The sequence below is a fragment of the Rhinoderma darwinii genome, chromosome 5 (genome assembly GCF_050947455.1).
Source record: "Rhinoderma darwinii isolate aRhiDar2 chromosome 5, aRhiDar2.hap1, whole genome shotgun sequence".
In the NCBI taxonomy this organism is placed as follows: domain Eukaryota; kingdom Metazoa; phylum Chordata; class Amphibia; order Anura; family Rhinodermatidae; genus Rhinoderma; species Rhinoderma darwinii.
Window position 1 is genome coordinate 107906776 of NC_134691.1, and position 25019 is coordinate 107931794.

Genomic DNA, 25019 nt, shown 5'->3' on the forward strand with positions numbered 1-25019 from the left:
ATCATTTAGTCACATAATAAAAACATGTTTACAGTTGTGGATAAATTGCGCATTGTTCTTGTAAATAATTGGATTATATAATCAAATGAAGATTATTTACAAAACATCTTTAATCTGTAGATATTCGCATACGTTTTCATCCCTGGATACATTGTTATTACATTATGGCCAGTTTTATTCTGTCCGGTTTCTTTGTGTGCTTTGGCTGAACTGCCTGAAGTTAGATTCAGGGAACAGATTAATCCAAACCTACAGACTAAATCCATTATTTCTATAAAGCAACACAGACACAGCTTCCCAAACAAGGGAGGCAGGAGCAGCCTGTGCCCATAGCTCCAGCATAGCCCTACATGGAGAAGGACCTACATTTTATCAATGAGTCCAGGAACAACTGCTGAGCTCAAGGCAGAGGGCTGCTGCCACCACACAACTCAGAGTGAGGAGAAGGCAACTAATCTAGGAGATATGACGTCTCAGACCTCAAGGGGAGGAGGAGGAGGTGTGGAGAGGAAGAATGATGCAGAGCTGGGTTCTACACATAGCAGGACACAGGATCTCCAGCCAGAGGGAGGCACATCCCATCACTTGTGAGGACTCCAGCAGTGCACAGTCTTCTTCTCCAAGTCTCTGCTCTGTGAGGACTTTGTGGAGCTCCTGCTTAGAAGTTTGCTCCACAGCATTAGATGACTTCCAAGCTGATGTTGTGGTCAGGGAAAGCTGCGGCAGGACCAACCACTCTGTGGACTGTGCTCTTTGTGGTCTTCTCTGGATGTCTCCTGACAGAAGCCACCCCACACCTCACCTACCACCGTCCTGCACAGAGGGGCAAGTAAGTGCTGCATGGAAAGAACTATAGTGTTACTAGAAGAACAATTTACAAGACTTATAAAGTATCGACATCCAACTCCTCTAAGATCCGTATTGATTCTAGTCCCAGATCTTACAAGTTTATCGTTTAAGTTAAAAACTCTGTCCATGACGCCCAGTGTGTGTTATAGAATCACTAGATGCAGCTGCACAATGTTGGGAGGTGTAGTTATTACTGGGAAATGTCACATGAAGAACAGTATATTAGATAGAAGACATGTGATATATTTCCTTGGAATGATTGCCTTTGGAGAGGGTGTTGTAACAGTACACTGGATGGTTGGGAGGTTTCTGCCACAGTTTATTCATCCAGATTAATGTAACTAATCTGCACTGTTCATTTTATACATCAAAACTATTGTTTTATATACAGAACTTCTTATGAGCACTGGTTGTCTAGCTATGTATGAAATGTCTGGTTTAATGATCCACCCATCCATCTTATACATTGATGTTCCACGAGGGGGCTGCTCATTACCTTTGATTGACACCAAGATGTATGTGCCGTTGAACTGTTGTCTACTTCATTCTTGTAGCCCAAAATGTAACCTAGGGCTAATTAAAGGACATCACTAGGGGTATATTCACACACGGCAGATTTGTTGCAGAAATGTCTGTGACTAAAGATCAATTTTATTAATCTGAATGGGGTTGTTTCTGCAGAAAACGCATGAATTTCTGCAAGTCCCATTCAAATGAAGGGGACAGTCGCTGAAATTTCTGCAACAAATTTGCCGCATGTGAATTTAGCCTGATCGGTTGTGGACTACCTGCTAAAGAGCTCTTAGATTACTGAGTACACACAGTCACAGCCACCCTTTCCCAGTAATGGTTACAAGAAATTTTTACCTTTTAGGCCAGGAACACACACAAACTTTTGGTTCCTTTTTTTCACTCAGTTTCTTTAGCCAGACAAAACAACAAGGAGAGGCATCAGTCTTTTCTATATATCTTTCCTTCCTTTTGGATCAAATCAATGTTTTTAGTGATTTCCAAGAATTTCTAAATTAACTTTTATTAAAAATAATTTTTACTTTTAAATATACAGCTTCTATGTATCCCGTATACATAGAAGCTGTGTGGTGCCGTCAAGGACGAATCCGTCAGGTAAGCCGAACTGACAGCTCTGGCACACAGGTTCCAGCTAATAACGATCACATCTAAGTTCATGAAAATAGATGTGTTAGATAACAGATTGTTCCTGCGTGTCAGACTCACACAGGACCAGCTTTCAGTCAAGTCGTCAGTTCAGCTGACCTGACGGAATCATCTTTGATGAAACGACACAGCTTCTATGTATATAGGATACATAGAAGCTATATCTCAGAGACTAAAAAAAGAAAAATTTAATAAGTCAATTTGAAAGTTGTTGGAAATCCACTTAAAACATTGATTCATTAATATATATATATATATATATATATATATATATATATATATATATACATACATGTGTATATATATTATATTTCAAAGTTATACATAGCCTTTAAAGACTGTGCTAAAATATGAGATAGGCTAAATACAAAGCATTTTGGCTTATTGTGTTTTTGTTTATTTGTTTGTTTTTTTTTAACTCCACGTGTTCTAGGCTTGGTATATTTCCTGGTGTTTTTCCCATAGTCTTCTTTATAGGACTTCAAAAACGCCGGAAAAAAGTCTATACAAAATGTCATTAAATAAAAGACGCCACCAAAAACGCATGTAAGGAACGCCATTACAAACTCTTGAAATGCATATAATTTTTTACATTTGTTTTAAAACATAGAAAACATGTGTTTGAGGCCTCCTTTACAGCCACAATTTTTTTCAGCATGTTTAAACAGCATTTTAAGTATTTTTCATGGTGTTTTTTGCAAGCATTTTTAGTGGTGTTTTGTATTTTAAAACATTTTGAACGTGCATTTTTGCTAGAAGAAAACCCATACCCAGAGCATGCTACTTTTGCAGAAAAAAATACCAGTGACCTCAAAAACGGCACAAGCCAAAACACTGTGTATGTAGACTTTAAAAAAAATCACTGTAGACTTTAAAGTAACATCTACAGTAGCTGCAACGTTTTTGACCGAAACAAAACGGAAAACACAGCAAAATGCTATTTTTGTAAAGAAGGACTAGAACAAAAATTATTATGCCAGTTTTTTGTGTTGTCTGAACGACTTCTAATATTTCTTGGTGCCTCCTCGTGTTCTGGTGCCTCCTTTTGCAGACAAGGAGGAGAAAATACAGCTCTGTGTGTGACTGGCAGCCATGGACAGATGCGCTGTCAGATAGAGAGAATCTGCAATAGGATGCATGTATGGGAATGTTGGACTCTGGGGGTTATTGGAAGACAACACAGAGAACATTGTACTGTTAGACCACCCTAGAGAATGAGCATAACTAGTTGGTGCTACCACATTAGAGCCAGTTGGTGACCTCCCTGGTCAGGTCTCCTTCCCACTTTATTTTTTACTGTTAATAATAGTTGTTCATATTGTCATGGTGCGTTCTTACATTATTCTTCCAGAATGGCTCTTTAGGGAAGGTTCACCAGTTCTCTTAAGGGACAGCTCGTTTAACTGTAAAATATGCGAGAGTTTAGGAGAACAATTCACTTTGTAACTTTCTAATTGACGGCTCTACAATAGTCTTTTTTTTTTTTTTAACAATGATTTTACAGTGTAAGAATGTAGCAATGACGTGTGTTGGTCACTGGCAGATCTCCTGCTTATTTTTGGTTCTTCTCCATAGGAACTGGTGTGCTTACATCGTGAACAAGAATGTCAGCTGCACTGTCATGGACGGGACTGAGAGTTTTATCCAGCCTCAGTACAGATGTGCCCGGAACCAGATTAACTGTCAACCAACACTAGCGTGAGTGACAACTATTGGGGAATGCCTTCTAATAACCAACTATTCCATAAATGGCTGCTAGAGAATGTTCATAGGAGGCTTATGTGGTGGCACAAAGTAGTCACAAACAGTTCCTCCATATCTTATTGTGGAAAGAAAAATATTCAAGATCTGAAATCTTGTATTGAAAGTGTATTATGTAGCATTCTCAATTCTGCTTTGGATACTAGAAGATCTAAGTTAAAGCGTAGCTTCAGTTACATAGAGTGCCAGCTCTGCGGTCCAGAGTTTAGAATGGACATCGGTAAACGCTGTAGTGGAGCCTTATTGGTCCGGTTACTAAGGCAGACATTGGACACCGAAGCCTCACCTGCACGGGTGCTACACTTTAAAATATAACTGATCCTGAGTTTAACCATTTGATCACGAGCAATTTATTTTTGGGTGTCAGACGGTTGTAATAGGGCCACATGTTGGGGTCCGTATCATGGCTACAAGACCTAGACCTGCCGTGATCATAAGTTTCAGTGGTGAGCTTAGTTTGTTTTAGTAAACTATGGGGAGTCAGGGACTTGGGGCCATAATATGGACGTTAAAATACTGAACATGAACATTGCAACTTGTGTATAGCAAATGATCTTGTGTAGAAATTGTTTAATCATGGAAATATTTGGTAATAATAGGGATTTCCCAAGACTGTAACATGCTCTGGTATTTGTCATAACTATTGCAGGAAAATTCTAAAACTGTACGTTCCTCCAGTCCTTGGCAGCAATAAGTAAATCTAGATTACCCTCCTACGTATTATCCAAGTTACAGATTGGTGGTCGAGCTATTCCTACCTATGAAACCTAGACCCTATTGGAAGTTATTAAACAAGGGGGCCTCATCTCCTGGGTGGGGTGCTATGGTTATGTGTATTGTGCCTCCCATCCCCCCATCTTTTGCAGTCGAGCAGTGGTGAAAATTTGCATGTAACATATTTGCTTTATGAACTAAAGAAGGGAAAGGACCTTCACTACATGTTCTGAGATCTGTTGTAACTTGTGATATGAAGAATAATGTATTAGTTTAATGCTGGTATACAGCATGAGCACAGGGCTGGAAATATATGAAAACAGTAATCATGGATTATGTCGTATTAGCTCTTCAAGTACCCAGTGTCACGCAATCCGTATAGGATGCTTACGTAAATCTGTGGGCCTATACTGTACGTTCACGTGCCTCCGATTTTTACATGGAGGCACACAGAGGGTTTTTCACATGAACTTTGTAAAAATCTATGATAAAATAAATTGTGGCTTGTTCCATCAGAAGGGGTATTATGGAGGTATTCTCCACTAGAAGCATTGCTTCTAGGGACATTATGGTGCCTCATCACGGAACGGCACGGCACACGGATTGCCTATACAGGGTCATCTACATGGGACAGCCTTATGCATGAGCCATAGCTCCTATATATTAAACAGGTAGGATATTTGGTAATTGGGAGTTAACATATCACTTCCTAAGAACTACCATGGGCTCAGAAAAAAACATTGGAGCTGCTCTTAAGTTTAGGCCTGGTTTAATAAATCGTTCTGTCCAGGTTAATTCTCTTCAAGTTCTCAGATAAAATAAGATTGCTTTGTTTGAGTAATGGTGACCTGTAAGCATATTTATTTGCTAGTAAAGAGTTATTATTACTTATTGATCATATTTTCTCCCCCACGTGTTTCGTATGTTCCCTTTTAAACACACTTACAACATGAGCAGAGACTGGGTGTCTCGTGGACGCGGTGCCCCGGACCCTGAGTACTGGCACTGCAGATTTGAGCAATGTGATCATATACAGCCAACTATGCTTTAACCTACATTCAGGCTCATAGAAATTTAACATGATAAGAGACCCTCTCTATGGTAATTGGTGGGGGTTGTCTGTGTTTACCAAAGACAGAAAAGTAAATTTGCAACTACTTAACAGCCCTCATCTACCAGGCACCATAAACCATTGATGAACTGCTATACCAGCGCTGTATGGAATCCACACATTACCCAAACAGAATCCCCTAATAATCAATTACCAGCGTTTCCTTTCTTTCTTCTCTCCCTGTTTTTCAATGTTACCATCTGGAGGAAATTATAGCCATGTCACATACCTACACATGCTGCTAGGGAGCTCTGGCCATGTCATGTTGATCAGCAGGAATAGACCCTATGGACCCTTTGTAGTTTGATATTGTCTGTTTTTCACTGATCCATCCTGTATAGTCTGTTATGAAGCACTATTATTATCAATTTATTTTTTTACTTTTATGTTGATATAAATTATTATATAGGATTTAGATTGTTATCATTATTTACAATGTATCCACTAATGATTTATAGATCTATTAGATTTATTGATCTCTGTACTGTATATATATATATATATATGTGCTCATCCATGAACCCGGAACTTCGTGCAATTTGCCCCATACACATAAGTTGAGTGAAAAGTGGATGAATTCAGACACATTTCTAAAATCCAACTTTTTAGGGATGTCATTTTATCCAGTGTGTAAGTTACTGGCAGTGATGTAAATTGTGAGATATGTATCAAAGTGGGCATGTACGGTGATTTGTCACAACATATGACAATGAATTAGTCTAGCTTTTATTTTGACTTATTCTAAAATGACGCTACTATTGATACATGCATATTCACTGCAACTACAGCCCATTAGATCAGCACTAAGGGATCAAGCTAGAAAGAAGGCGATGTACGACTTATGGCGCTCCCTTGCCGCCGACATTGATTTGAACTATACCTATGCTTTTGCCCACCATCATGTTATTGAAGCACAACATGGAGGAGAACAGATTTTGCTGCATGGCCCTGCGTAGTAATGATTATAGTGATAATGGATTTATTTTTTTGGTGTTAGAGAGTTACAGGGACAATGGCTCTTGCAGTGGTAATGGCTTGCTCCCTCCCAGCTGTCAAATAATTGTAATGAAAGTACATAAATACAGAATTTTGTCACAACTTGCACCAAAAAAAGTGGAGTGGCGTGCTCCAAATGTATTATTTGTTTTAGACACTCTTTGAATCTCCTTTGACAGTTTTGAAAGTGTCCAAAAAAAAGAAGTGTGTCTAAGGAGTCATAAAATGCGCCAAATTTATTAACCGCATGCGCCATTTTTTTGTGTAAAGTACACCCGCCCTGAGGTGGCGTAAGGAGGAGAAGTGTCTAACCTGTCTAGCACGTTACGCCAAATCTATAATTCCACGTGTGAACAACTTTGCACCATTTTCGATGACTGATGATATGTATTTTATGACAATATTGATCTCCCCCAATGTACTTAGGCATACTAACATTCAGATTTGTGTTGCTGTACTGCTTATACTATGTGTGGAGGGTTAGGGCCAGCAAGTGCAAAAGTGGCCTGCAGAAATATCTAGGCTGAATTCTTATTCTTTATTGCCAATCTGCTCTTGTTATATTATTTTAAATGAGCTCCTTCATATTGCACATTCTGCATGGTCCTAGAGGAACTGATTTTCAGCAAATATCCTCCCCTCTGAGATACAGCTAAGAAGGGAGGGTCTGTTCAGAATCTTGTGGTTGTCACGGGACATTAACATCTGTCTGTTTGGACACTCACAGTTAACCACATGTATTCCTTATCTCTTCTAGTGTTTCTATCGGCAGCAGTCTACTTTGATGTTTTTCGTTTAAGTATAGATTATAGGTGAAAAGTTTTACTCCAGTGCCTAGAGATTATGTCAATAGTAGATGCTTCTGAATATGTGCTTTATTACAAAATCTAATTTTTAGAAGAAGTGTCCCAATCCTCTATAAATCTATCACCCTCTCCCTTGCTAGAGATTCTATGGTTTGCATAATAAAAAGAGAATGCTAAAGAGAAAACTACTTTTCTTCCAAATACAGTGGGTGTTCCATTATTCCATGTCTTAGGTATAGAGGAAGCATTGTTAAAATGTATGTAAACTTTTACTTAAAATAATAAAGCAGATCTCCAGGCTCCCCCTTTAGTGAGGCACTTTTGCATGAGAATGGCAGTTACTAGATAAACTTGTCATTCCTCATCTATCTGTCCATCTTGTAATGAAAAAGAGCTGTCCATGCAGTGATTTCCTGCTGGGCTTCTGCTTATACACAGCAGCCAATCTACCAAGCAGAGCTGCAGTGGGAAAAGATAAGCAGCAACCTGAGCCATTACTGAAATAGGGGTTGGATTTTGACCTCCAATAGTCTGACATACAATGCAGAATATTTTGGTATTCTTCACTATGTTGCCAGGTTTGTTCCTCTGTAGTTCTAGCCCATTTATGTGTTGGTAATAAACCGTACGGTACTAATAGTGACACTATTAGCAATTTAGACTTACCAAAAGAACCCTTCTTTTTTCCTGTACACTGTCAAATAGCAAATCTAACGTAATAATTTAAAAAATTCTTTCAGCTTGGTTGTCACCATTACGCTGACAATTTTATCCGGTCAAGTATTTTTTGACACACTTAAGATTCTTTCAATATAAATGTCCCAAAATCTAAAAATTATAAGAATAAAAAAAAACTTTTGTGCCCACTCTGCTGAATCTACTATTTTCTTTCATATTGGAGACGTTGCATCAATCAGCCACCGGAACCCCCAGCATACAGCTGCTTTTACCGGGAGAAGCCACATTAGTTTGGCTGTCCATGTAATACATGGGTGGCCTAAGTCCGCCAGTTCTGGGCCGCTCTTAAAGAGCGCTCTATGCTATGGCGGGGGACACATCTCTATAATGTTCTTTGCTGTATTTTGGGTTGTCCTGATGAGACAAATCCTTTAATGACCTCCATATTATTGATTATACAGTAATGGTCAATAATATAATATAATCAACTGCACTATTGATTCCGCCAAAAAAAAACGTAAACCTTACAGAACAGAGACAAACTGAAACCATTTGCAACGGAAGCGTCACCATTAAAATGGTAATGCAAACGGAACTATGGTCTCTGGTTGCCTTTCCGTTGATGCTTTCCTCTGATGGAAAGGTCTGACGGAACCCATCAATGGATAGCGAACGCTGATGTGAACACACCCTAACGCCTCTGAAAAACCAAGTGTGAATGTAGCCCCGCAAGATGTTTAGATTTTGTATAAAACGTACCTGTTTATTGTTACAAAGCTGTCTATTTCTAAACCTTCCATTTTGGCTTATCAAATTTGTTGCAAATCAAGATATGAGCTCAGAATTTACTATGGAATTTTTATACAGTTGGAAATAAACTTTGCTTTTTGTTTGAGCATAAGAGACCTTCGCTCTTATGAATTTTCTAGTTTTATATATAATAAACCTTATGGAACATTCTACAACTTTCCATTCTACTTTGTGTCTTCATTCCCCACCATTTTTAAAATCTCTGTTTTCTGCCATTTTATGGGAACGTTATTGTGTACATCCACAGGCTAAAAAACCCTGCAAAGGGCATTTTATTCTCACAGCTGAGATTCTGCCACATTGTATTCAATCTAGGCAATTCCCTGTAAGTAAATCACATCAGCAGTAGAAATCTCGCTCCTGTCCTGATTGTTTGCTACAATATATCAGTGCAGGTAAAATGAATCCCTATAGAATCCAGGCTATTGGCAGTATTACCTCTGTACCGGTTTTCAGCCTCTGAATGTAAACAAGTAGGTTTTCATCCACTGACTGACAGCAAGTAGAGATCTTTAAAATGATCAGGAACTGATACAGAAAGTATATTAGGAGGTTTTCTAACTTTTCATCATACAATGTTTAAACTGTATTTGCATGAAACTAGGAAAGCCCTTTAAAGCATTAGGATACACCATCAGAGTTTTATTGGTGGGGGAGCAACTTCCCGTAATCCTCGCTAATCATCACAATAAAGGACCTTGGTGTCACAGGTCCCCTTTATTGTGCATACACCGGCACAGCGACTCATCCCTACAGGCAGCTGTACCTGTTACTACAGCTCCGTCCCATTCACTGACATGGGACTGAATAGGGCAGGAGCGCCACGGCCCGTACAGTATATTGTGTTAATCGCTGGGAATAGACCATCAATGTTTACATCCCGGAAAACCCCCTTAACGTCAGCCCCAACATCTCTCAAACCTCTATTTTATATTTAGTGTCCCTCCAATGTTACGCTCCCGCCCGATCTGATATAAGGCATTGAGAGCCACAACTTCCAGTATCGTGCACAGGTTGGACTCTAATTAATAGGGCCCATGCATGATGCTCGCTGTACGGTTGGCAACTGTGCCGCCCAGCATACAGTTGCGGCTCTCCATGTCAGATCGGGCAGAAGAGTAACATTGGAAGGACACTTTAAAGGTCCCACAAAGCTTTGATATGGGTAGTTACTTTGTGTGTTTTTGAGTTCTTCACACTAGAGTGCTGTTTTTACCTCATTCTTTGTGCCTGCCTGTGATATGGAGGGTTAGACATAAAATTCTTTGTGACTGACAATAGAGTGGTTTTGCCGGGCCAAAAAATAATGTGTGTGTATATACAGATGTAGCCAAGTTTACCTTGACTGTGATAACTTGCTGCAGTGTGATACCACACAACAAAAGCCATTGAAAAAGTCAAGTTAAAGTTTCTTGACTCTGTGTATTTAATGTGTTAAAAGTCAAGATAAAGATGGCTACATCTGTATGCACATTTTCTACCATCCACAGCCGGAAAGAACACATGCTTTTGTTCATTTTGTCACAGGTTGGCACAGAAACAGCTAAAACAACTCACAAACTTAGGAACCCAACTCCCCATATCGTCACTTTCTGTATACTTTGTATAATTTTTTTTATTTGGTAGGGGGAATCACATTTCAGGGTTAAAGGGGTTGTCCACCTTCTGACAACTGATTACCTATCCACCGGATAGGTCATTGGTATGTCATTGGCGCAGGTCTGACACCCGGACCCCGCACCGATATGCTGCTCCGGTGGCCTGCGGGCACCGGATGTTGTGGCACATAATGCTATGTACGGTACCCAGAAGCAGTTGGCTCCGTACATAGCATAGCGGCCGTGCTGCCGAACTGCAGGTCCGCTTCTATTCACTTGAACAGGAGCAGAGCTGCAGTACTGCAGCTTGTTCGCTATTCTGTGGCCAGAGCTAACTGCTGAGGTACCGGACCAGCTGATCTGTGCGTGGCCCGGGTGTCTGACCCCCACAGATCATGTACTGATGACCTAGCCGGTGGATAGTTCATCAGTTGTCAGAAGCTGGAAAACCCCTTTAAGCTACAAAGTATTGTCTTCATTAGATATAAAGCTGCAGGATGTCCGTGCCTTGTAGCCTCCTAGCCCTAAGTACTGCAGTTAGATATTCCCCAGCCTCTCTCCAGCAGTTCATCTTAATCTTATCATCTGCTAACAGTGTCTTTTTGTCTTCCTCTATATTAATATTTTCCACTTTCCATGGAGTTTCTATATTGGAGCTTTCATGCTTTTTTCACTTCAGGCACTGCATCTGATTTATAAATTATTTTCAAGGGAGTGGACTTTGTTTACTGGAATCCATTTCTTTAATATACAAGACATGAAATCCAAGTCTTCAATGTACAAAGGTCTATTGTTTGTATCATTCCTTCTTTCCATTACTTGTCCTTTTACATATTCAACAAGTCTTTTTAATAAACATGTTTGTGTTTTACAACTATTTTTTCATTCATTTATTTGTATTCTTGGATTTCTTCTTTAGATATTGGCGCTGCTTGTTGTATATGTTGGCACTCTTATACACTGGCATTTGCAATATATTGGGTAAGCTTTGGCCACTGTCTGCATTTAAAAGATTTTCTTTTTGCTCCAGCAATTTATAGAGACCTGGCTTCCCTAACGGCAAAAGCATTCAGGAATTCTCTGAGGATACCAGTGAAAATCTAATACATTCTCCATTCTCAACTAAGCTATTTGGTTACTAAATGGTTCTTGTTGAGCAAGCTTCATGCATAAAATAATAGGAGTATTGAAATATAGACCATAATAGACAACTTTGAGTATGATACACAATTCCTAAGCCCTCACTAACAAATAGTACCATGAAAAATATTAAGATATCCCAACAATTTTTCATGTGAGGAAGGAAAAATCTAAATATATTATATATAAATTGGAATTCAGTGTAACAACAATGTGCAGAAAAGCTAATATATTATAGAATCGTCAATAGATTGACCCTTTTACTGTGACTTTATGTTCTCACAGAACAACCACAGTCCGTCTTGAAATTCCAGTCTTATCTGCAGTCAAGACCAATCTCTCCTGGGTTTAAAGGCTATGTAAACCTTTGTAAGGCAATTTTATTTAAATAAAAAGGTCAGTCGGTGTGTTTGGTGCAACTTTATAAATAGTTTTTATCAAAAATTAATTTAACTTTTTGAAATACAGCTGCTCTGTATTCTCTATACAGAGCAGGTGTATCGTTCCCGATTACCTGAATCCGTTAGACCTGCGGACCTGACGGGTTCAGTGACAGCGGGTCCACCTGTAATCTATTACATCTAAGTTATGAACTTAGTTGTGATGGAGAACAGGTGGATCCTGTGTGTCAGAAACACGCAGGACCCGCTGACACTGAAACCGTCAGTCCCGCTGACCTGACGGATTCAGTGAATAGTGCTAGATACAGCTGATGTGTAAAGAGAATACAGAGCAGCTGTATCTCGAAAAGTAAAACAAATTTTTAATAAAAACTATTTATAAAGTTGCACCAAACACACCAACTGACCTTTTTAAAAATTGCCTTTCAAAGGTTTACATAGTCTTTAAATACTCACAAGGGTCTAGGATTTGAGGGTTTTATTCTAAAGCGCTGTTTCATCTTCTCCCGTGGCTGCAACTCTGTTACCTGGCTCTGCAGGGTTTTTTATTTTTGTGCAAAGTTATATTTTATTAATCTGTGACATAAATGTATGGATAAACAAGTTATTACCTTTGTGTGTTCTGCAGACAGCGTGACGGCTTTAGTCTTCAGGGAGGATGCTGACCAACAGCAGCCCATATCTCAGCTTCCCAGATTCATATGAGAATGGGCTGGGATAAGTGAATGGGAGATTGGGTGTATTTATTATTAAACCTGAAGTTGTTCTTTTTAAAAGCACCTTCTATTTGTTTATTTACTCTATCTAGAAATTATTTCCTTTATTTATTGTTTTCATCCTCTTTCTGCTTCCTTTTATACAATTCTCATGTTTTTCCCTTTCTACCACCCCAGATTCTTTATTAAAGGGGTTGTGTCTAGACTGGACAACTTCTTTTTGAATTACAGCAGCCCCATTTTCAGCTTCTCTAATCCCTGGAAATCGGCTGTCATCACCAGAGTTGGGGAAGGGGTCCTTGGGGAAGCTGCGTATGGCTAGCGAAATGCATTGGTGACAATGTAATACATATTAAGCGCACCATTGGGGAGCTGAGCTTTCTAGCGACTTTCCACTTAGGCTTGTTGAGCGTCCCCCACCCTATTATGTGCATATATCACATATGGAAAGGGGTTGTCCAGATGGGATAACCCCTTTTAACGATCCTATCTACAACTTGTATTTACTAATGTATTTGCATTGTTTTGACACTGGTATGATACATGTTCATATTATTAAAAAAAATTATAAACATTTCATACATACAATATACTGTATATGTAGCTGCAAAAATCTATAATCCAAGCTAGTTACTTGTAGTGTAATGTCATTTTGCCTGTGTTTGGAATGGTTGGCTGCTTCATGATGTTTTGTCATAAGTTGTTCTATTTCCGGGAATAAAAGCAGTCTTTGAATGAGCTTGTTTCTCTTTTACCAAAGAAGGATTTGGAATGTTGTAGCCAATCGGGAAATAAACCAGTAAAAATTGCTTTGTGTAAAAGTAGAAAATTCTGTCCTGGTTGTTAATCGGTAGAAATACTTGAAATACATCAGAACTAAATAAATGTGTTACAGTGTAGATCTCCTAGAAAAGCAGGAGTAATAGGTGTTACAGTCTCTGGAAACTTACAACATCATAAATCCAGTTATTGTTAGTCTAGGTTCACATCTGCGTTAAGAATTCAGTTTTCCGGTTCCGTCATAGAAGCAGAAAAAACGGAATTCAGTGCTTTGATGGATCCGTTGTATAACAAAAAACCACGTCCAATGAACCCCATTGACTTTTAATAGGGTCCCTCATGTTTGCCATTTTACCGGAAATAAAATAGCACAGCATGCTGCGTTTTTTCCCTGGCAAGTTTGACAGAATCTGCGTCGGAGACTCCTAATGCAACCTCTGATGCACAGGTGAACCTAGCCTTATACTGTAGTGTTGTATTTATTCTAACTCTGATAACATGTTTTATTTAGGGTAAAGCATTAGCTGGTAAACTGGCTCTCTGTTTAGTTCTACTGTACACGTGGCTTTACTCAGGGGCATAGCTAGTGGGGAGCTGGCGGGATATGTGTGCCTAGCGCTGGTGTTAGTGGGGCACCAAAAAGCCACTCTGCCTTTTCCAGGGGATTTAGATACAGTTCTTGTGCAGAAAACACCAGTCATGGTGTCAAATATGCTCTCCCCCCATATGAACGGAGTATTCAAGTAGGACCATATATTGGTTATTGCCAAATTTACCATGGCTGCATAATAATAATTGATAATTAAATATCAGACGTATGGTCTGGGATAGGAATAGGAATTTGGCTTCATATGGTTGTGATTTCAGTGTGGTCAGAAGTTAGACCCATTATTACCATAGTCTTATTTCATCATGGCTAGTAAAAGTGGTACTTTTTCTAATTGTGTAAGGTTCTCCATAATGAAAGAATTTTTTTTTTATTTTTTTTTAAATGTTACATTTTCCACAATTTATATTTGTGAATGTCAGTGCCTGGTATTAAATGATGTGTTCTATACCATAAGTTTAGTGCAATGTATCCTCTTAGCGTTTATAGTGAATGCCCTCGGTTTTCTTTCTAGTGCAGATTGCTTTTGGTACGTCTTATTCCTTGTTAAGATATTTAAAGTGGAAACATGACTCCATAACTTCAAAGTTCCTGCAGAAAAACTCGTACTATCATAAACTAGCGCTCATGTTGTAACATTTTCATTTCCACTGAACACCCCACTGTGTTTACTATGTGTTTTCACAATGTAACTGCTTTTCTGTCCAATTTAGTGTTGATGTGACTTTGATGTTATGGACTGTAGCAATATACTCTAAATCTTCTCCATTTTTATTTTTCTCAATTTGCTTAAATTATAGATGCAGTTAAATTACTTCTGTCACTGATGTTTTATAATCAATGGTATCTTATAATATATAGCTTTAATTATATCTAGATATGTTTTGCTCCAAATGGGTGTAAATTTGGTGTAAGTACTGGTTTTGGAATATACTTGTTGAACCCCAAGGCCTCATGCACACTAGCGTATTACGGATCAGTGTTGTACAAATTTGTGAAATGTTGTGTTTAAATTGATAAGGACCCCTACTGTACTTTTTTGCACCTCCGAGTCTATTTAAACACTTATACAATTCCACATGCCATATTATGCAGGTATTCCTCCCTAGAAGCATTTCTTTCAGTGAAGAATATGGTTTCTCCATATAGTGGCATGTTGTGTTCCTGCGGCTCAATGATATGTGAGCCCTTAAATGTTGACAAATATTGCAAAATAACTCACCAACAGTTTTTTCTTACGTTCAACATTTGGCACACATTTAATAAATTTGTCACATGAGGAAAACTGACAGACCTAAAGCTATAAAAATATAGCACACATTACAATTTGTATAATAATAATTATTTATATAGCGCCAACATATTCCTCAGCACTTTACAATTCTGAGGGAACATGTACGGACAATATCAGACATTACATAGTGACAAAGCTAAGTATAATAATTCAAACAAAAGGAGTGAGGACCCTGCTCGCAAGAGCTTACAATCTATCAAGAAATAGGGGTGACACAAAATGTAATCTGCTTGTTCAGTACAATGGCCCGCCATCTTTTCTAAACCTAGGGTAGTACACCTAAAGCTGCATCAGCCGCTCTCATATCGGTGTTTGTATACATGTGCTCCTTTTTTGTTTTTCTTTCGAATGGTAACCGAAAAACTACTTGACTCTAAAAAGACTAAAGAAAACATATATTTTTATTGTATTTCAGAATGTCATCTAGGGCTTTTGCCTGTGTTAGTATTCCTAATTCAATGCATATACATATCTGCATATATACAGCTCTACGGAAAAAAACTTGTTACGCAGACTCCCAATCTCTGAAAAGTGTTTCACCTGCTGCCCTTTGTTGACAATCATGAATGTCGATGTGTCATCCATAGTGAGGACACATGACCACGACAACCAATCTTGTCTTCTCATTCAATTGACAGCACATAAGTTACAATCTTTCTTGTTACTGTAACCTATTGACAGTTTTGTATTCTAAAGCCCCATGACTTCCTGATCAGTATTACGCCTCCTCTTGCCTGCAAGAAAGAGACGTAGGCCCCATGCACACGAACGTGCTTTTGCGGCCGCAATTCCCCTGAAAATCCATGGGTGAATTGCGGCCCCATTCACTGCAATGGGCCCATGCACACGACTGCGGTTTCCACGGTCCAATCATGGCTCTGGAGCCTGGACCGCAAAAAGAATGGACATGTCTTATCACGGGCGTGTTTTGCGATCCAGGCCCATAGAAAATAATGCACGCGGCCATATGCACGGCCCGCGATTTTCGGGTAGCTCGCGGGTGACACTCCGGGGCCGGCCGACCCGAAAATCACGGCCGTGCACATGACTACGGTCGTGTGCATCAGGCCTAATCGTAGAGAAAGCCGTCAATTATAGTAAATAGAACTTCATGTAACAATCTGAAGTACAGTCTATAGAATGCAACAAGGGGAGAAGAAGAATAAACAAAGATAATGTACAGTCATGTCATACCAAATAGAAGCCAGCCCTGCTGTTCTCCGTGGCGCCGGCACCTCTCAATCGGCTGTTCTCATTGGTGAAGCTGCATCTGGCCATACATTTTCTTTTCAGTGGTTCTCCAATCTGGTTTGTAGAGGGGTCCAAAGCCAAGTTCACTCTCTTCAATGTCCATTTGCCCTAGTAAGAGATATGGAATGGGGCTGTCATAAGACCACCCTTTTAGTTTGTACTGAAATTACTTATTCTAGTACTTTTCTATCACCTTTTCTAAGGTGCCCTACTGTTCTCTTTACATTCTACTTGACTTTTCTTCACCACTAAGCTACATACTATTCCATCTCTATATAATTTCACAACCACTATACGTTTCAGGGATTGGTCCCGTGGAACTACAATAAAAGCCTATTGTTAAAATAGTAACTATATAACATCAGCTTTGAGTAAGTTCTTGGTAAAACAGGATTGGCAATGGCCATGATCCTTAAAAATTTACTCTGGGCTACTTACCCTTTTGACCTACATGCTTATTAAAGCCAACAAGTACGTTATTACCATTTTAAGTAAAACCATTCCATTTCCTCCCAAAACCCGCCAACACTTTACATTTTATAACTATCATCAAGTGCCATATTAAAGGGGGTTGTACAGGATTCGAGAAAAAGGCTGCTTTGTTCCAAAAACAGTACCACACCTGTCCACAGGTTTTGTGTGGTATTGAAGTTCAAAACTGTTCACTTCAAAAGGACTGATCTACAATACCAGACACAACCCATGGACAGATATGGCCTGCAGCCATGTTTTTCTAATCCTGTACAACCTCGTTTAACTGTATCTATAACATAGATATATAAGCAATACAAATTTGGGACTATGCCGCAACTCTTTTATAAAAATAGACCTATGGAACTTTTCATTAGCGATTCATGGCATTAAACCTGTTTCTACCAATATTACCACATAAGTGGAACCCTGTGCTCTTTTCATTGTGTTTCCATTTTTCAGTATGTGGCACACCGTTCGTGTGAATTCCTGTGGTAATGTTCGTACAGTAGACATTCTTCCAGTTACTTCCATGATTGTAGGGGTCGGTAATCATGATACAGTGATCTAGTATCACAGCTTAACAACCAGTTAGTAACAGTTCATGAGTTCTAGAATAGGATATGTGATACATGCTCTCAGCCTCACAGCACATGTTCTTTTTTTCTATAGTTAGTTATGGGTGCAGTTTTAAGTGCCCTGAATTCAGAACCTAGTGATGGATGGGATGCTTGACCTTCAAGTATTTTATCAAAGACCTGCAAAGGAAGACTGAAATAATTGGACTAAGATTTACGTTTATACTTCTTCAAAAAAAGATTCCGTTGTGAATGTATACACAGTCCCTCCGACCTTTATAGACTATACTGTGTTTTATTTATAGACCACTATGGTGGAACATAGGCATACACTCTTCAATTATTTTACCATCGTCCTGGGTTTTAGCTAGGGGGAGGCTGATGGGGCATTTGCCCTGGATGCTAGGTGCGTAGGGGGGTGCCAACAAGCCACTATGCTTGTGCCAGGTTATTTATATAAAGGACTGTGGTAGAAATCTGAATCTTAACCCCAGGTGAAGGAAAGCCTAGCTATGTCATAGCCGATCTTATTCCTCTTGACCTGTTACATTTTGTGTCCCTTCTAATATCTTATCCCACCAATCCTTTTCTAAATAAGCAGTTATTGCCTGTTTAACAGTAAGCTGTGCCTGCATGGCAATTGAGGGGGATTTTGCAAGTCCTTGCAGGTTGTCTTCAAGCTCTCCTAGCGAACGTAACATAAAAAAAAAAAAAAGCTAAAAAAAAATACAAGGATATCTGGGCGCTGCTGGATGAAAGACATAGACTGGAATCCGTTTAAAATAATATTTTTATTTCATAGGGCTACGTGTAAACGCCGACCAGGTGTCTTCCTCACTTGGCTGAGGAAGACACCTGTTTGGTGTTGAAACGCGTAGCCCTATGAAATAAAAAACCTCTTTTAAACAGATTCCAGTCGTTGTCTTTCATCCAGCAGCGCCCAGATATCCTTGTTTTTTTTAACTTAATGTATGCTTTTATGCACAACCGGCCAAGGAGGAGCTTCAGCAGGGTCCTAAACTGCTCAAAGTTACAGTACGGAGTTGTGCCTGTTATTATCACATCTCACCCAGGTGAGTAGTTATAGCTCCCTCTGTCCATTCTCAACATACTAAATGGTTTCATCATTTTGGAGTGCTGTTTTTTTATTTCTTAAACAGGTTTTCATAGCTAAAGTAAGCATTTTCTCCAATATGAACTAAACATCGTAAAGTATGTGGGTCCCCTATGCAATACTAATTGTTTTGTAAGTTTGTCTGTGGTGCCGAACAATGCCCAGAAATCTTTTCCACCATCTAGGCCACATAGGGATGCAGAGGTCCCAGGCAGGGCAGTCTTCAGTCTACTTGAGATGTGACTTTTTTGCCAATCCCGACACAGGGAATGGCTCAGTTGTCGAGTGATTGGCTGAAAAGCTGCGCTCTACAAGTAGAGCCGGGATTCTGCCCTACCTAAGACTCCTATATGCCTGAAGTAGGGAAGTATTTCAGCTTACAGTGGAAAAGTTTATTATCACTTTTTATATTTATTCATTTTTTTAAAAAACAACAATTTGGTCAGTTGCCATACGTGGTTTTGGACCAAAAATGTACGTGACAGATCTCTAAAATTTCAATAGGGTCTTTATTTTCAAGTCATCATATGGATTAGATATGGTGGACGTGAGAGGGAAGTAAAAATAACTCGTAATGTACAGTTATTACAGTTATGTTTACTACTTAACACAGTTCATAGTAAAAGATCAAAACTGAAGTGTGTTAATATACGTATTAATGGATGTAAATAGCAAAATTACTGATTTAGTGATGATGTCATGAAATAACATCTGTAATCTTCAAAGGAATGGGGCATTTAGCCATCACCTAATGTTCTAATTGTGAAGTGATTATCTGTACCAGCAGCAACTTGATGAGTTCAGTTATTGTACTGCGGCATGCCCTGGTGTTTGAGGCATGTAAACCCGTGGACTTCCAAGGGGAAAAACATGTCCAGAAGCAAAGCTAGGATCCCTCAGAACTGTTTCTTTAAAAAAAGGTGACATTTCTCACGGCAAAACCTGTTACCTTCGCATTTGAAAACTGCCTTAGAGATTAGATTCGACTTTCTATTTTATATGTGGTTGATGGTGTGTGTGTGTGTGTGTGTGTGTGTGTATATGTGTGTCTTTGTCCCAGAGACCAGATTATAGTCTGGTTGTACCTTACACATCAATAGTGTGACGTAAAACCAGTGACTGTCATCTTGAGCTCTGTGGTTCCCTTTGAAGTGATTTGGATTCCTTATGTTAGACATGACTGTACACGTAGAGCATGGTTCCTTATTTTGGATAAGCTAGTGAAGAACTGGACACTTTCCCTAAGTATATTGGAATAAAGCACACTTAGGTTATGTAATGTGATCTGTAGCAATTCCCCTGTGGGTTGGTATAGCTGATAGAAATATAAAAGCTGCTATATGCGCATTCCTTTACTATACTGTAACAGGAGTGTCAAGTTGATTTTTGGAACAGATGACACACAAAGGGAGTAACATGGGAAGGCAATGAATAACAGCCTAGATATGTTTCATATACTGACGCTTCACCTCCAATATAATGCTGCTCGTGTAGCAGTGAATGGGGGTCTCCAAAATTGGCTGTTCCTGTTAATCTGTCCATCGGGGAATTCTATATTAGTCCATTAGTCTCCACAAGGCCAAAACTATTTATAATCATCTGATTTTTATGGGTATATAGACACAGGCACAACCAAGAAGGGGTTTCAGTCTCACGCTTAAATGTTTACTGTGTTCCTGTTCACTGCATTTCTGTTACTCAAAGATATTTGTATAAATTTAAATGCCCTAAATGCCCTTAAAATGATATTCCAAGATTCAAACAGGGCCGCCAGTTATAAATTCACAGACAGTATATAAAGCCAGGGGACTATGGCCAGATCAATTTTTTTTATTTTTTTTTAAGCTTGGGTTTATTGTGGTTTGTAATTCTCATCATTTCACAGTAAATGCTACTAATGTGTTCATATTCGTATCTGAGCTAAACACATATACTACTTATCTTTATTATTTCTTGTTTCATTTTCCAATTTGTCTGTAAAAATTTGGTCTGTCCATTACGTTATTTAGCAAAAAGACAATATAGGCCAGGCCTGTAAAAAGTGATAAATTAAGAATTGCAATTTATGTTCAAAATTCTGCTCTGATTCTAGGGGGTAAAGTGGCCACCAATTTTACAGTATGTCCCATCAATATATTGTAAAACACTTTGGTGCTTGCTTTAAATTCTACAGATCCTATAGTTATAGCTTGTATACAACTAGCCCAGAGCTGCATTCAGATTACTGCTGGTTGCTACTGGAATCTGTCAGCAGCTTGTCAATAGACACATCTCTAACCGTTTAGCTGGGCTACTATATTGCAGTGCTCCCTGCTGAAGACATTTTTCTTTGCCAACCATCAGAACGGAAAAAAAAAATGGAAACAGTTGACAAGCTTTACAATCACAAGTCCAGGCCTAACTACAGGTCTAATGTCCCCAACTAACAGCATTATAGTGGTATAGGGTATTACGCTCATGTGAAACCGGGTTTAAGCAAAGTATTTGAAAAGTTATTCAGCCCTTCTATGTATGTTTGATTGGGTTTGACAGTGAACCTATGCTTTAACGTTCCTCTTCTCCCCTAGAGTCCAACCTAGGCTATCCAAAATTCTATTGTATTTTGCTTTATCTACAAACATCAAAAGAAAGACTGTTTTACATTTACGGTTCAAATGGAGTCAAAGGGTGAGGCCCTGAACTGGAAACCTACGTGTCATAGAAAAATGGTGGCTTTCTTATTTGAAGGTTTATGTCACATACAGCTGTGAAAATACAATGATTGTTTAAAAGACAATGATCAAAGTTATATAAGCATTGAAAAATCCATGGTGTGTGAACTATGCATAAACATATAGAACATTCTAGAATACTATAAAGCGCATCTATAGACTTTACAGTACATGCAAATAAAAAGTGTACAACTGTGATAACATTGAAGTTTTTCCAGCCACGCTTCAGAACTATAATTGCAGGCAGCTTCCTGTTACCTATGGGGCACTCAGTGTTGTACGGTAAATATAGATTATACTGTGTATATAGCGACTACGTGACGATTTTTTTTTTTTCTCTGCATATTTTTTTTTTACTAGACTAGAGGAAAGGAGATAAATATCTATAGGACTGAAGTCAACTTCCTAGTATTAGCAGTAAACTTTACATCAGGGCTTTCCTCTTGGACAGGCTGGATACAGTTTGCCAAGTCCCAAGCACAAACACATTATTCAGTGATCACCCAAGATTCTTTCTCCCACCAATAGTTTCAGTGCAGTAATATGACCTGCAATCATTTACACAATTCCCTTTCCCAGTCTTTATTTCCTCTTCCAGACACTGGAGTCATCTTACATTGGTGTTCCAAGATCTTAGATGGTCATCATCTGTGAACCTGCCAAATAGAAGAGGGATTCCATTGCAGGTCTAAATGCTAGTTCTGATTAATTGGATATATTTTTCCGAAAGCTATAAACCTTAAATCTAAGGCTACAAATATATTCCAGATGTGAGGCATTACATAGGAAGCATGGTATGATACAAATACATTTCCCTAACATGATACTTTGGAGTCCATGAAAACTTGTGATGAAATAGTCAACTTGTAACTAAAATAGAAATATTTTACTATAACTTTTTTTGGTAATGATTGGTGTTTTGGCACATATCTGTAGTAAAATAAACATGATGACTACAGAGAGAAATTCTAGAAAGATTTTAGCGCAAAGGTATGTTTAGAAGATACATATTTCTGGTACCATAATCCCCAAATGATGCTCCTAAACTGCCTATTAAAGGGGTTGTACACATTTGGCTGCTTTTGTCATCGCAGTCAAAATAAAAAAACATGTCTTCCTTGAATTTATCCTGCATAGAAACCTCCTTTAGGCTGGGTTCACACGACCTATTTTCAGACGTAAATGAGTCGTATTATGCCTCGTTTTACGTCTGAAAATAAGGCTACAATACGTCAGCAAACATCTGCCCAACCATTAGAATGGGTTTGCCGACGTACTGTGCAGACGACCTGTCATTTACGCGTCGTCGTTTGACAGCTGTCAAACGACGATGCGTAAAAATACAGCCTCGTCAAAAGAAGTGCAGGACACTTCTTTCAGACGTAATTTGAGCCGTTCTTCATTGAACTCAATGAAGAGCAGCTCAAGATTTACGGCTGTCAGAGAAGCCTCGCAAAATGCGAGGAGGAGCTTTTACGTCTGAAACGAGGCAGCTGTTTTCTCCAGTTCGTAAAAGCCTGCTACCGTGTGCACATACCCTTAGTGTATCGTGGAGAATGTAGTGCTGTGTTACTATATTTGATTTTCAGGAAATATCCAAGGGACACCACATTATTTAGCATGGTGAATATGGTTGAGTTTTGCATGGACTTGGATTGGCCCTCAACCCTGAAATACCTGGCATGGTGACTCCATTCGTGAGATTCAACTTTGGGGCAACCTTGCTTATTAAATGTCCCAGCTCTTGCAGCAGCCTGCGGCAAGCCTTACTGAGCAGTTTGAGGATTGGCCCTTGACTCTGTGTCTTGTAAGAACAGGTAGGTCCTTTACATACTACCCTCAAATCTTCTTTGCTGAGGCTGTGAATAAGCAGAGCTGTTCCAGCCAGCAGTGACTCTCAAAACAAAACCATTGTGCCAGGTGATACTTTAGGGGTGGGTGGGGGAGTGGTTTGAGCCTTGGCAAAAAGTTAAATTTTTCTTGGAATATTTCTATAAACATACATAGAACCGTTTTGATGGTCTTCTTATAAATTATTCAATTTAATTGAAACTGCAAAATCAGTTCAACTCTCCCAGTTTTGCACTTGCTCTTGCTCTTGGATGGTCACTTGGATGGATCTTGCACTTGGATGGTCTACACCAGGGGTCATAAACCAGCTGACCCCTGGTCTACACAGTGGATATTAATATGAACCTTTTACCAGAGTAGTAACACTTCCAACAATCAATCTACTCTTCATGGGCTGATATAGACAGTAAAGTGCTCGAACAGTTTGTGCGCCCCTTCCTTTTTGATAATTTTTATAAGGTATGAAGGAGAATGCTCCCTCATGGATCTGTTTAAAATTGGTCACTGCTATGGCCGTCCACCAATAAGGGTCAGTATGGGAGCAATTATTGTAGTCCCTTGCTTGCAGTCTAGTAGGAAATAGGAAGTATCAATATTTTAGGTAGAACTGCTCAGGTTGCACATATGGAATGTCAGACCCTACCTTTCTTGACTTACTGCTTGATTTTACTGTAAATTATGACTTATAAGAGTCTAGAGATAAAGGGTCTATGCTATATGTGCCACATATGTTGTATATTTGGATAAATGTTCCCCTTAAGCCCTCTTGCACACGACCCTGCCCATGATCTCGGTCCATGATTACGGGCACGGCCGGCCATGGACAGCCATCCGCATTTGCGTGCCGTGCTCCCATATAAAGTATGGGAGCACGGTCCGTAAAAAGCAAAAGATAGGACATATCCTATCTTTTGCGGAGCCTTTCTACGGCACGGACACCTTCCCGTAAATATAATTGTCCATGGGCAAAGGAAATGAATGGTTCCTTAATTACGATCCGTAATTACGGATGAATTCTACGGTCGTGTGCATGGGGCCTAAAGTGTGCACCAGAGGCTTAAACCAAAATCCACAACTTAAAATTCAAGGTTGGAAATGGTAAATGGTTCTGATTACATCAATGTTGGGACACCTACAGCTCCAACATAGATGCATTCAAATTTGCAAGCCTGATTTATACACAAGTATTAATTTTCATTTATTTATTTTTTTACAAACCTTTTTATTTGAATGTTCAAAATCAAAAGCATAACATTGCCGCACATAATTTAGTGCAATAAAGTCAAATCGCTGACATAAAAATGAAGCCCGGCTGGCCTATCGAGACCCAGGACTAGAATCAGAATAAATGTCCATGAACGTAGGACCAACAGTAATGATGCTGATACAAAGAACAGAAAGGGGGAAAAAAAACAGAGGGGGCAAGGAAGGAACAAGAGGAAAAAGGGATCATGGCTGGTCTATTAGGCCTGGGACTAGAATCAAAATAAAGGTATTAAAATAAGGGGATAATCTGGGTTACTTCCCTTAGGGGACCACAAACACTATAGAAAAAAAATTGGTTGTCTGGGAAGACTCTTTGACAAGTCCATCAGGTGTGTAACAC

At 39.1% G+C, this 25019-nt stretch overlaps 1 protein-coding gene across 1 annotated transcript in view; it reads left to right on the top strand.

The window, feature by feature from the left end:
• The first annotated feature begins 591 nt into the window (after nucleotides 1-591).
• EMILIN2 (elastin microfibril interfacer 2) overlaps nucleotides 592-25019 on the top strand; it is a 47777-nt gene continuing 23349 nt past the window's right edge. Inside the window, exons 1-2 of the mRNA XM_075828359.1 lie at nucleotides 592-829; nucleotides 3601-3723. Coding sequence (XP_075684474.1) covers nucleotides 684-829; nucleotides 3601-3723 — 269 coding nt within the window. The 5' untranslated portion in view covers nucleotides 592-683. The remainder of the gene's footprint in view (nucleotides 830-3600; nucleotides 3724-25019) is intronic.